The sequence below is a fragment of the Hesperophylax consimilis genome, chromosome 8 (genome assembly GCF_061612785.1).
Source record: "Hesperophylax consimilis isolate HC1 chromosome 8, BYU_Hcon_1.0, whole genome shotgun sequence".
Lineage (NCBI taxonomy): Eukaryota > Metazoa > Arthropoda > Insecta > Trichoptera > Limnephilidae > Hesperophylax > Hesperophylax consimilis.
The window spans coordinates 5,253,720-5,268,149 of record NC_142843.1 but is presented as its reverse complement, the minus strand read 5'-3'; the positions used below and the strand labels follow the sequence as shown (position 1 = coordinate 5,268,149).

The 14,430-nt window shown below is 34.8% G+C and overlaps 1 protein-coding gene across 2 annotated transcripts in view; it reads left to right on the top strand.

Annotated features, from left to right (window-relative positions):
- The window catches only part of EcR (Ecdysone receptor), a 690,636-nt gene that overhangs the window by 601,416 nt on the left and 74,790 nt on the right, over window positions 1-14,430 (top strand). Inside the window, exon 1 of one of the 2 annotated variants that reach the window (XM_089634809.1) lies at window positions 10,072-11,085. The exons of the other annotated variant lie outside the window; for it this stretch is intronic. Coding sequence (XP_089490935.1) covers window positions 10,761-11,085 — 325 coding nt within the window. The 5' untranslated portion in view covers window positions 10,072-10,760. Of the gene's footprint in view, window positions 1-10,071; window positions 11,086-14,430 lie in introns of those variants that run through there. 2 annotated transcript variants of the gene reach the window in all.

The following is a 14,430-nucleotide window of genomic DNA, read 5'->3' as shown; positions in this document are numbered from 1 at the left end:
TCACGTGGTCAGAAATATATATATATATCAATATGTACCTAACCTACCCACATTAAAATTAAATCAAACCGCCTTTAAAATATTCTGTTTGTTTTGCAGTGTTTTTTCTTTACATGATAATACAAGCAATTTAAACTAAAACGTCAATGACACCTGAAAAGTTATAAACTTATCAATCTAAATATAAAAATAAACATTTATTTTTATTTATTGCATAATCTTTAGTAGGTAAGAGACCTTGAATCATTAATTTAAGAATAAAGCGTGATTGGTTGGAGTTTATTAGCATCTGGCATCTAATTACATAACTCGTGTAGTGTGTGTCATCTTATTATAATAATAATATTAAGCTTCGCTAATTTATATGTATAGTATAATTTTTGTAAAATATCACCTCCAGGGCGCTTTCGGCTTTCGACGGCCTCCGTGGTCGAGGAATAAGGCTCTCGACTAGCAATCCTTAGGTCGCGGGTTCAAATCCTGGCGTGGACAAATATAATTTAATTTGATTGGTTTGTGTTATTTTACAATTTCATCATTTAAAGTTATACGTTGTATTTGCGGCACGTTCTCGCTCTGGTGTAAGATTACCATTCAGAATTTAATCTGGCTTGAAATTTCTTTAGCCGTGTTTGTTGACTAGATCTGAATAGTCAGGTACTTTCCCACCTTCCTCTTCGCCATCTCTTTCCCCTCCCCTCTACCTTCAGCCTCACAACATACCCCAATTGGGGATGCCTTAGTCTCAATGGCTCCATACGGTTGGGAGCGGTAAGTGGGAACTTCAAATCACGTATTTTTTGGTTGTCCCTCTCTAAACAAATATCCTCTCTTCATATGAATTAAAAGTTTTATAGATAACTTCAAATTATAATATAATAACAATGAAATAGGTATTAAATCGGCTTATATATTCAAGTGATTGTATTTGATTTAATCAAAACACAGCAGCTCAATAGTTTACACAGAAATGTATTGAAAATTGAGACCGTGTTATTTTAAAGAACCATTATTGTTATTACCTACGTTTTCTTACAATTTTTTTGCACGTTGGCAAAATTGAGAACAATGCCGGCAAAGCAACTCGTTTCGACCTTGATTTATTTCATAGCATCGTTGTACTGAATCACACTGATCTCGAGTTGTTTCACTTTGTCTAGATATTTTTAATTTTTACGACTGAATAATTTCACGGTGAAGCGACGATCCGTGCTTTGCCATCCGAATGGAATATAGAAATATGATTATATTCAATATTGGTAATATGTATAACTTGATAGGTTTAAGACCACCATTCAGAACTGAAATGTTGCTTTAAATGGCCATGGCTGTGTTTGGTAACCAGATCTGAATATCCAGGTACTTCCCTCCTTTCCTCTTCCTATCTTCTCCCCCTCGCCATTACCTTCAGCCTCACAACATACCCCAATTGGGGATGCCATGGATTTACTGGGTCCATACACGGTTGAGAGTATTTGGGACTCTTATACTTCTTTTTTTGTTGCAATTGAACACGATGTAGGTATAAAGTATAATATAAGTATAAATTTTTTTTTTCACAGTCCTCACTAGGGAGGACTGTTTCCTGTTCTGAGGAGGCCTGTAGTTTTTAAACTTTTGTATTTAGTTTCAAGTTGTCTTTACATCGTATTCATAATGTTTGTAAGTTAAATATAACTGTGTTCTCTCAGCCATGTTCTTACTTTTGTTTTAAATATATAAATTTCCGTTATTTTTGTTTGTTTGATTCGGTAGTGCATTGTATAATTTCGTAGGGTATAATTTAATATTTCTCTGTCCAAAAGATGTGTTCAAACTGGGGGTAGCCAGAATATTTTGGCTTATTGCTTTGATCTCTCATCACTGAAGACAATATTAGAGACTCTTTTAAATTAATTACCTATTTTTTCCCTTTTTCAGTGTTTTCTTAAATGTGAGTTCTACGTATTGTTTATTATTCTTAAAATCTTCAACTTTGAATCAGTAAATATTTTTTTCTAAAGTACAGAAAACTCACGAACAGTGAGCTCTGGTGTCATTAAATTTGCATATCGGTAATTCTGACAGTTATAGTAAATGAACGCATTCGATAAACACATGCTTTTCGCAAAAAAAAAATATAATTTTCTATGTGATAATCCTTTAAAGTAGAAAGTATGTCAAATAAGCAAAAACATGAATAGTAAGGCTCTGGTGTTATGATCTTTGCAGAGACATTTTTACACTTAAATATTGATAACTCGCAACTGACAAAGTGATTTCTATCTTGAGCTTAGAAAGCTTTGAATTTTTAATTTAGAAATAATGCCGTAGATACCATTGTTTGATCCATATTTTTCAATTTAAATCTCATGCGAAACCGGGTAGCAAAGCCAGCATTTCATAATATGATGACATTCGCTATGTCTCACCCATTCTGCGAATTCTTAGCAATATGACAAATGTCTCGATGATGGTACAAATAATCATTTTAACGTCTGGCGTGTTTATGGTAAATTCGCCTCGCATTGACTAGATTGCACGCCAATTCGAGGCATAATCATATAATTAAATGACTTCAAATGTGATTAATAACACATATTCCTTGAAGCGAGCCCTTCCCACATATTAATATGAGATACTGCGTCATTGTGGGCATATTGAAGGTTCGTTTAATCCAGATGTTGTCATTTCAATGAAGTCATCGTAGGTTTGGGTTACACGAGGGTGAGATTTATTATTTCTTAACGTTCTATAGCTTATTCTAGAACGTTCTTATTACAACAAAATTGCTTGAGTTTTTATTTAATTATAATGTTGTGTTCTAATGTAGATAATGTGACAATTTTTTTTAAATTAATGACTGGACCGGTTAATAAACGCATGTTATCATCTAGCATGGTCAAGCGATAAAAAAAATATCGTTAATGTCGGTAACTTGCCATCGTTTCTAAGTGCGACTGCAGATCGCTAACGTACAAACAGTATTATAAAGAATAAACTAAAAATGTTGAAAATTAACATTCTAATGATATCACTATATCAATAAAAGTTAAAAAATACTGACAAAATGTTTATCCGATCATTGTATATTTTTATAATATGACTAGATGTACCCTTCCTCGCGTTTGTGCGGCTTAGTCCGTATGTGCAGATAGAGAAACAATATTGTTGTTCTTACGTCCAATAGATGGCGCTGTTTAAAAACAACATGTTTTTACCCGTCACAGGTGACATCCATATTATATAATTACCTAAAAACACACGCAAACAAATTTTATTCGAATGCAATTCGAATGAAATTTCTAAGCAATCGGTGCAGAACTTTCGAAGATTTATGATTTTGAACACACGAAGATTAACATTTTTATTTATAAAACTATGTATTATATGCAGAGATGTGCAAAATGGGTACCCAAAACCATTTGAAATGCAAAATGGAAATGGGTCAAAACTTTTCCATTTGAAAATGCAAAATGCAAAATGGTTTTTAGAAAAGCATTTCAAATGCAAAATGCAAAATACTGTTTTAAAAATGCATTGAAAATGCAAAATGGTTTCTCAGGTCAAACAATTAAAATAATTATAGAATTTTGAAACAGTTTTGTCATTTAATAATGGACATCAATGTAGAACAAACATATTACATGATGGTAAATCAAAAAATGCCACGACTACGGATTATAAACCACAAAAAAATTGCGCGGGACAAATGTTGCCAACGTAAAAATATAGAAACTGCTATCTAATATTTAATATTACAGCGTCATGGCCCCATGTTCAGTATTTTTTGTAATGGTATCACTCAATTGCCAGGGCTTCTACCAGGGAGCAACTTGACAAATGTAAATTATCTCTCATAGCGATGTTGAGGACCGACTGACATTTGGGGCTTATGAAAAGAAGATGAGTGGAGATAGTAGGAAGAATGTTGCAAAAAAGCATTTAAAATGGAAAATGCATTGAGAAAAGCATTTAAAATGCAAAATGCAAAATGGTTTTTAGAAAAGCATTTAAAATGCAAAATGGAAAATACCCATTTTGCATTTTGCATTTCCATTTGAAATGGATTTATTTGAAATAAAGTACATCTCTGATTATATGGTATGTATTTATATAGTCGGAACTGATATTCGAAGCCAGCTAAATGAACACTAACATATTAATAATGATTTCCTTTCGTGTTTCGTTCCAATTCTTGCATCATTCTACCTTGTTTCTTTTTCATTCATTCTACCTTCATTCTCCAACCCTTTGCCGACCGCACAACAATCTGTTCCCACTTCCTTTCGTTTTTTGTCTTCTTCTTTTATTGTTTAGCCACTACGATTTGAATGGCATTACCCAACCCTTACCGCGTCATTCCTGGATTCGCTTCTAACTCAACACAATAAGGAACGTTCTGCTTGACGTGGGTTTCTATTAAAAGTTTAATCTCAAAGATACATAAGATTGAAATCACGATGTGGTTTTAATATTTCTCTTTTCAATATTTGTCTCCGTTTTACCAGAAACCATCTATTTATATTGGTTTGTAAATAGTTGTATACTCTTTATTTTGTGGTGCACACACGGAGGTGCACATTGTTTGGTTAGATTCCCTTATCCACCCACGCATCTCCTCAAATGTACGTTTATCCCAAGCGCACCTATGTAATTTGGGGCCTTAATTAATGTGCATTCACCGCGATTTTGATCAAAGTTACTTTGTTTTATTATTTGTTCCCCGATCCACATGCCCAAATGCTGCGCCCAAATCAATCATCTCCATATTGATCTTATTGTTTTTATTTCATAAAAACCTGTAACAAAGGTAGTTTTTTTAAAAATATTTTTTATTCTATTTACCTTGTTTTTCGTATTAATTCAATCGGCTTAATAAATTCGTTGAATATTAATAGCTCCATACATGTAACGTGGAATAAAAATATATGTGGAAGGATTGTATTTTTTTATTTTTTATAAAAACATTAAGCAAACAATCCCAAGAAGTGTGATCAATACTGATTTAAAAGAAAACTGACGTCGCCAGTTGAAACTAGACCTTCCAACTCTTAGGCCCCAGACAAGTGAATGATATTAATAATTTGTTCGAAAAAGAATTTAGAGATAATTAGTTATTTATATAAGTATTTAAAAATTTTAACGTAATGTTTATCAAGGAAGGAAAATTTTTAGCTACTTCGGGCACTCGCAAACTCCCGCATCACATTTCTATCGGTTTGTTGGATGGTTCGTTATTATCGTGATAGTAGTTTTTTTTTAGTAAATATCAATTTTTAAATAAATATCTACGTTTTTTATAAGTATCTACGTTTTTTATAAATATCTACGTTTTTTATAAATATCTACTCTTTAAAAAAAAAATATCTACGTTTTTGCTTCTATAAAGGTGCAAGCTTATTTAATTGCTGGGTTAATTTAAGGATTATAGGCCATTAACCAATTCATTGATAGGTATCCTGATAAACTTTAAGTATAATACCAATATCTTGTCACGATGTCCGAACACGTGTTCATAAGAATCCTAAAATTTGTGCATTTCGTCATGATATATTATTAAAACAAACAAACCTAGGTGCATGATCGCGTTTTCCAATATCATTATGAATTTACTAACAGTTCATCAGAAAGCGGCTTGCATTACAGTTTTTAACAGGATTACCAATGATTTGATGAGATTTTTAATAAAGCAGCATTACTCATTTCTCTCCCTGTAGTAATGTTAAAAATAAGTAAATATTACTGTTTTAAGTGCTGCATTTAGGAATTAATTATTTATTTTTGCTTCGTTCGAAGTCCGCCCAATTTTGCGGATTATTATCATAATATTAGTTTGGCATTGACTAAAAGATTGTGCAAAAAACCGATTGTTCCTCTCAGCGGGTAAATGACACATTAACACAATAACTCATTGACCTTTTTGCATAGACTTAACCTTATTCTTTTGGTAGGAAATTACTACGTCAAAATTTACACGAAATATTTTTGTGTGGATGTTTGATAGAGATTACCACAGTCGAAATATCTACATATATAAATTATTCACTCAAATACAGATGAAGTCGATTTGGATGTTGATAAAAAGATAACTATGATGTTTCGTTGTATAAAATAAAACCTGAATGCCAATTTTAATGTTTTGAAAAATAATCACGACGTATTTACAACAAAAAAATTATTCAAAAATAATCGTTGTCCTCTTTAGAAGTAACCCTAATGTCTTTAGGTACGTCGATAAATATCTCGGTCGTTTCGTATCCAAACGATTAATTCAGAACAACATTTGATTAATATTCTGATTAATAATTCTATTCAAAATAAATTAATTTTGAATCTTGTGACTTTATTAATCGAAATAATCAATGTTTTTGATTTAGTGATCTCGAGTATGCCCATCGATAATACGCTCTATGGAAATATTTGAATTAAGTGTGATGTTGAGTATTTATATTTTCAAGTACTTAGCTAAAATGGTAATATCGATTAATTGGTCTTTAATATATTGTAAATTCAATTTTGGTCGAAAACGAGTTTTGAGAATGATATTTTATGGGATCAAATATTGAATCTCCAAATTTGCCGAAGATATAAACATATTAAAATATATTGTAAATCCTCCAAGCAATGTTTTTGATTTTTTGAGCACAGATATTGTATCTCATTAACAATTTTATTAATTTTTATGCCAAACGAAAGTCCATCTCGAAATATTGTATTTACATAAGATCCAGATACTATAATGTGTAACTAAAAACGTATTTATATCGCACAGTCTAATGTTTCCAGGTGTGCAAATCTCCATACTAGGTTTTCTTCATATTATGTTTTATGGAGATACAATATATATTTACTCTAAGCTTTCGATATAAAGTATACATATTCCTCATCAAACTAATTCTTATTGTTGAGTTAACCAGGAAAAGTAGCTATGTGTCTATTTCACACATATTTTAGCTATAAATACCTTTGAGAACTTAGTTCTATTATAATGATGATTACTGTTATTCTTGCACCATCTTCTTCTTCCTAGTATGCCTTCAGGCAGGGGAGTGTTAGAAGGATTGCATTTTAAGGTTGCAGGACGATGTAGATGCAAATACCACATCCTTAATATGGCATAATCAACTGGTTTCCTACTAGCGGTTGGAACTCCAAACGTGATGATAAGATTCTTGCTTCATACAATTCTAATGTTCAATGAAATGGTGTAAGTATACAAAGTCACTATGTCATCTAATATCGATTAATTTGGCCCGAATATCTCCTCCCGTCGCCGAATGTAACGAGTAACAATGTTACGTATTATTATATTCGTTTCGGTGGTGAATTTGAAATACTGATGACTCAGCACTTTGGCGCAGCCGTACAACTAATAAATGACTATGTCCGTTAACTATGCACGTAATAAAACTTCCACTGATAGGTCGGCTGTGTTCCCGGTGGCAGCGGATTTTTAATACGATGTGCCTTCTTCCACTGATTATATTATATACCACCAGCGTGTAAATAATATTACCTTTTCCATTACCGTCCGCCATTTTGCAATCTAGGATTTTATATCTCAGTCATTAAGTTCTGTAATGAACTTGTTTTGTAACTTGCGCTTTACTGTGAATTGTACAAAAGAATATGATGAAACTTTTTGTACCAATAGTTTCATTTTAATTAAATGAAACATACTACAACAAACTCATCAATATCTCTCTTATTTATTAATTATTAAAGTAATACGTTTTGATGCCTGGAATTAATGGTAATTTAATTTTGCTAGATCAACCACGTGTTCGTGTCATTTCGGCCCACATCGGTGATTAATAGTAAATAAATCAAACACATTAAAACTGTGAGAATCGTGTTTCTGTTGCTAAGCAAATATTTCACGTTTAATCAAAGCACGTGAAAATAACTAGGTAGAAAGTGATTAATCGGTTATCATAAAGACACGGAATTCATTACCTATCGATGGTATGTATTCTAAAAATTGGGTGTTTTTGTTATAATGGTGTCATATGAAGTTCTACGGCAATAGAAAAAGTTTAACCTAAAATCCGCTTTAGCCCCGACCGACACCGGTGAACCTTGCTGAACCCCTATCGAACAACAATAGAGTAGACCTTGAGTTTGATTGTTCCAGTAGACACCTATTTTCCACGGTTTTCGCGCATTATAAACAGCAATGAACTTCAATCGATCGAAACACACAAAGATAATCTAACCCAGACATTACACAATAATAATAATATGTATGGTAAACGGAATATTGTTCCGTTTTTGTCACAGTGCTCGTACACCGCGCGGTTAGGTACCCAACCTTCTTAGACTACATAATAGACTGGTTCTTTTCCGCCTTACAATTAATTAATAATATTTTTGCATGTTCGTGGTGTACCCAATAAAGTAGCAGCCGGGTGAAACTGACGATGTTTATTTAGATTATGTGACCAGGGCCCGAAGATACAGAGATCTTACAACCGCATAAATACTAAATTTATTTATTTCAGCTATGTACTCAAGTTACTGTGAATTAAAGCTATAATGCTCCCCATCTTTTTATAGATGACGAAAATATGAATAAATCTGGAACACAATGCGAACCTTGCGGAATACCTTATTCTACGTATACATTTGCGAACCGAGACTCGAATTATCGAAACCAATATTAATTATCGAATTCTTGAAACGCTGCTTGCGGTTGCTGCGTTCCTTTCCCATAATTCGAGGCTCGGCTCGCGTTTTGGTTCGCAAATGTATAGATATTATGACAAGCATCTGAAATTTACTTACGAAAGTAGTGGTTTCTTCTTCCCGATCCAAACGTGGTTATTTAGAAAAATAATTAAGACTCCTATTATATAATTTCACGCCACGGATGTTCATTGTTTTACCTAGACGATACAGAAGATATGATAGCATTTGTCCTTCCGTCGTCAGGTCCCACGGCACTTGCGAAATCCTTATCTCTTCCCACATAACGAGATAAATTAATTTTTTTATGAATTTACACGTCAATTAGCATTTCTTGATGTGTTTACGAAAACAACATTTAAGGGTTATTGTGTGGGAAGCTATTATCAATGAAATATAGCTTCAAGGTATACCAACATCAAAATAATTTAAATCTAATTCTCGTAAATCATAGAGGCGCTACTGCATACTAATATCTCGTCGAAACTTGTTTCATTATTAGAACGCGATGAGCGGTGCGTGTAGACCGGCTTCGGTAGTTTAAGTTGAGCGTGGGGAGAGTTGGAGGTCAGTTGGAGGTAAAAAACCGGAACGTATTTTTCCGCTTCATGTCTCATCTACATATAATACATCAATGTCGTAAATATGTTTTTTATGCTAAAAAGTCCTTTTTGCAATATATTTCATGAATCACCTTAGAAATTCTCGACAATACGTGTACGTACAATATACAACCTCCTCATATTTTTTCCATGATATACCTATTTCTATTCGGCCATGAACTTCACTTGGGATATTAATTCAGTAAAAATGTGTGAAAACTTTTTTAAGGCATTAAAAAAACCTTTGCCTACCTTATGATTTTCGTGACACAAGAGAAAATGTCCGCAGAATGAAATTCAGGTTTCTATTATCAGGACAATTCTGTTGCTTAACATAAAACATGAGTCGTGTCTCGCCCCAGTCAGAATGATTGATGAAATTTGAATAATAATTTACTAAACATATTTGTTAGTTTTTCTTCTGCCCACTTAATAATTGAGGTTCCCCACATTATTCTCGAAGGCTCACAGTGTGAAGGTGGTTTTAACTCTATCATTTATTTTCAGCCGAACTTTACCTAAATTACTTTCCGCGAGAGCTTTTAGTTGTATGGTTGTAAGCCTTCAGTTATGTTTAATCTTATCTCGGATTTATAGTTGTTACACATACTTATTATTTATCCGAGTTATTTGACACGAGTGCCTACCGGCGCGCAGTACCTACCTTTCTAAATTGTATTATAAAATAATATAATATGTTGTGGATGGATGGGCCCGGCGGGATGGAGAGGGGAAGTGGTGGGGGGGTGACGTCACGCGCCGGCCGTGGCAGTGATCCAGCCGCCATTTCAGTGCGCGCGCCCGTCCGCTCCGCTCATGCGCAAGCGCAGCTCCGGAGACGCGCGAAAGCTGACGGAGAATCCCGAATCGCGGAGCTTTCTGTTGCTCAGCATTTTTTTTTCTCAAACACGTCTAACCGGCACCGAGCGAAACTATACCTAAGCGAGGCGAGACCACTGTGTTGTTTATCGTCACCGCGTGCGTTGATGTCTCTCGCACGGAGAATCTTTCTTGACACCTGTCAATATTCACTTGACGCTGATTTTACTTGTAAATCGTGCAATAATAGTTGATCCATCCCTCGAATGTACTAGTTTACGTGTCAAACCGTTGTATTTAGTGTTTGTTTTTGTATTGAATCAGGTGCTCTTGTTGTGTTTATCTGTCAAAATCAGTGAAAAGAAAGTGTCTGTGATACATTCGTGGAATATTATTTTTAGTTCTTGAACAAAAATAAACAGTTGCAATGAAATCTTCTTATGTTTACCTCGCTTTCGGGGGAGGTTGACACGACGCGCCGGACTCACCTGAGATGTGCCGGCTCCCCGGGCAGTAGCGATACATCAAACAACAGTTTGTTTACTCTTAAACAGAATCTATACTAATATCTAATACAACAGTGTTATTTTTTGATCGTTTTTTTAAATTGAAAAGAGTGCGACGTGTTGATAAACACAGATTTTTTTGATTTGTTCAGTGTTTGAATTGAAAATGAAACGTCGCTGGTCTAACAACGGGGGTTTCCAGACCCTGCGCATGTTGGAGGACAGTTCGGTGGAGGTGACCTCGTCATCTTCGCTGATAACCCCCGCGATGGTGATGTCCCCCGAGTCGCTTGGCTCCCCGGAGTACGGCGAGCTGGAGCTGTGGGAATACGAGGAAGCCCTGCCGCTGGGGTACGGCGGGCACGGACCGGTGGGCGCCGGGCTGGGCGGCTGCGCGCCCCCGCCCCTGCCGCTTCCGCTCCCCCTCCCGCCCATGGCGCTCCCGCACACCCCCAACACCCCCAAGTCGGAGAACGGTTCTGTTTCCTCAGGTAAATTGAGAAAGTCTTCGCCATAAATAGTACCTCTGTAAACAGTAAACCTCGCGTCCTGTATGTTTCTAAATTTCTCTTATTCAAAAAACAAAATTTCCTCAGTAATAAGTACGTTCTTAAATATCCACCTATTTAATTATAACCACATTACATTTCGTTTAACTTTATAAAAACATTTCAAATAAAGAATTGTACAATTTGTCCAAAGAAACGTCTTCGTCACTATCTCAACGACAATAATTTATTTTTTTAAATTTCTTCAAGCAGGTGGGTACCATAATATTGAGAAAGGCGAACAAAACAGTCCAAATAAACACTTTTCGATTACGAAAAGTCCTACGAACAAATTAATGTGTTGCAATTTTTGTGAAAAGTCACCTAAAACTATAGCTAAGATTATATCAATAAGTTCTACTTTGATTTAAATACTGAATCATCGATAATTACATTAACACATTTAAATTAATATTTGCATGTCGCGGACTGAAAAGATTGGAACTTTTTGTATAGCAGTGGATCTAAAATATTCTAAATAATTTCTAATTGATCACGACGACATATCTTTTTATGTCAATCTCTCTTTATTTTATATCCTGTTCGTTCTTTATATGAATTTAGCAACTTATTTTTCACTCTTCGGAATAAAATGTATCAACTTTCGATGACATTGCACAAATCTGCTAAATTCAATTTTAAGTAAATACAATTTCTAGGTTTCTAACGCGTCTCACCAGATTATTTTATTGATCAACATATTATTAAGATAATAATAAACTCTGCTCTTATGTTGAAATTCTATGTTACACGTAAAACTTTTAAGCATGTTTGAATTATTTATGGTAATTTAAATTTGATAGAAAATAATTTTCTCTGCAAAATGCGCCACAATACTAACTAACAGTAGGCAGATAAGACGGACCAAACAACTCAGTCTCGCACTCCTTGCCTCTTTCACATCGTCTCATACATACGCTTCTATTATTCTAATTCTTGACATGGCCCAATTGAATTATTTGATTCACTTGACTTCTTCCTTCATTCACTCTACATGCCCAGACCATCTGAGCCTCCCTTTCTTAATCGTACTCATTAGTCATTACGCTTACATCAACCTTGCATTCTTTGCAAATCTCCACATTCCTCACACGATCATTCATGATTTTACACAAATACGCCTCAGGGATCTCATTTCTACAGCATTTAGTTTACGTTCCTCCTTCCTCTGCTAGTCCCATGCCTGCCTCACTGCCATACATCACAGGGTTTGTATCAGCACTCCATTGTTTACTGCTAATTTCGCTGCGTTCAGTCCTCCTTTATCAGCCTCCCCATCTCTCGCACTCAACAATTTTCTGTATTGCGCAATCTTCAGTAAAACACACTAGAAATGCCATAATTTTCCATACATAATATATTAACGTAGTTAGCATCAACACTATTTATTTATTTTGAAGGAATATTAATAAAATGATGTCCAGGCCCTGAAAGAAACTTTTATTCGGTTGAATCTGTCAAAACCTGTCCTGACAACATTAGGTTCATACATATTGAGATTAAGATCAAAGCTCAGGCCAATGTTGGTGTTATTTAAATAATTACTTGGGGAACTGATATTACTTATTACATAATCACAAATAAATAATACGCCTGTATTTATTAATATGTTTGATTTTGCTTAAGGTTACTTTATCTAGGACTAGGGAAACATTGAATAATTCTTGAATCAATATTTTTATCTCTCATTTACACGGTGCGACAAAACAATTATATATAAGGTAGATATTGAATATGTGTGCATTATTGATATTTATTTAAATTTGTACACATCAATATCTATTTTTGTGTATTTACTATTTTAATAAATATAATATAACGGTGATCGCATGTTTTTATCGATGTCAGAAATGAAGTTAGCTTGTATATTATTATTCGTAGAAAGCATTTAAATTCGTGTAAAAAGAAAGTCAAAATAGGTGTAATAGAACTACGTCATGTATGGGGTTAGCTCGACCGGTGGGTGAAATGTTAGAAACGCTTCCAGTTGAGCTAAATAAAGCAGCGAACCGTGTTCCTGCGCTTACGGAAGTCGGCGAAATTTCCCAACGATGCTAACCCGTACGATAAATGAATATGGCTAAAAAAGGAGAATATTTTCCATTCTTGTTTATTCAAAGGCGGATTTGATTAATGGACTATTACAGACCTCGCGTACTACAGTATACTATAAAAGAACGTGCGAATAATGACCGGCTTTCTTCACCATCCAAATTGAACACACACATACATGCAAGCTGAAACCCGGGGAGTTATTTTGGCCCGGACAATGCAAAGGCTCTGTGACTCCATTGAGCGCGGCCCCTAACCCTCTAGGAATGGTACCCTTTGAGCTTTGGGACAACCATATGCACGCCATTGACCTTCATCCAATTTCGAGGGCGCACGTGTTTGGGTAAAAAAATGGCGACAGTTCAAGGTGAACGGGTCTCGGCGGACCTCTCCCCCGCTGCCTCCACCCACCCTTCCTTCCATCCCATCAAAACCTATACACACACGCGCACATACAGATCACCTTTCCTCTGATGCAATTCCTTTGCTTTAGCGTGCGGTTTCTGCCGCAGATTCTGCACGCCATGTGCGCCTATTGAATTCAAAATTTGAAGGTTTTTTATAGTTCGTTTGTTTTAAGTTTTTTTTTATATGGAGAAACTTAATGGTTACGTACTCGGCTACCAGCCCAAGTAAAAGCGCCAACGTTGCCATTCCAGTTTCTCACGCCATTTGCAGTTCAAGGTTGATTTACATAATTATATTTATTCATTGACATTAGCCATCGGAATAAAGATACTTTGTTGACCAATAAACATTTGGTTTTTAACACAGAGATCGTGATAGACATATTGTTATTCTACTTCGATAAACTAAAACTATTGGCTGTAAAGTTTTTTGTAGCACAATTTCGACATGCGCTAGCGAAACAATGCTATAAATAGTTCTAAATTATATACACCATCCACTCCATGAATTATAAAAGAACAAATTCTGTTTTTACTGAGCTTGACTTGTCGCTTGTCTCAAAGTTAGAGAAAAAGTTAACTTTTGTTCTCGTTAAAACTTTTCCAAAATATTAACTTAGCTTGTTGAATCTTGTTCCCTTGAATTCTCCATTAAAAGCTGTGAGTATATTATGACCTCTAGACGTTTATGAGAAAGCTCGTAAATTTGTGTAGCTTCGTTGTTAAATTAATTGTAACTATATCCTGTGATAGTTGATACCCCCAGTTAGAAATTGCGTCGCAAAGGAAGGACCAAGGACCACCAAATTAGCCGTTTTGTCCTTGCGTG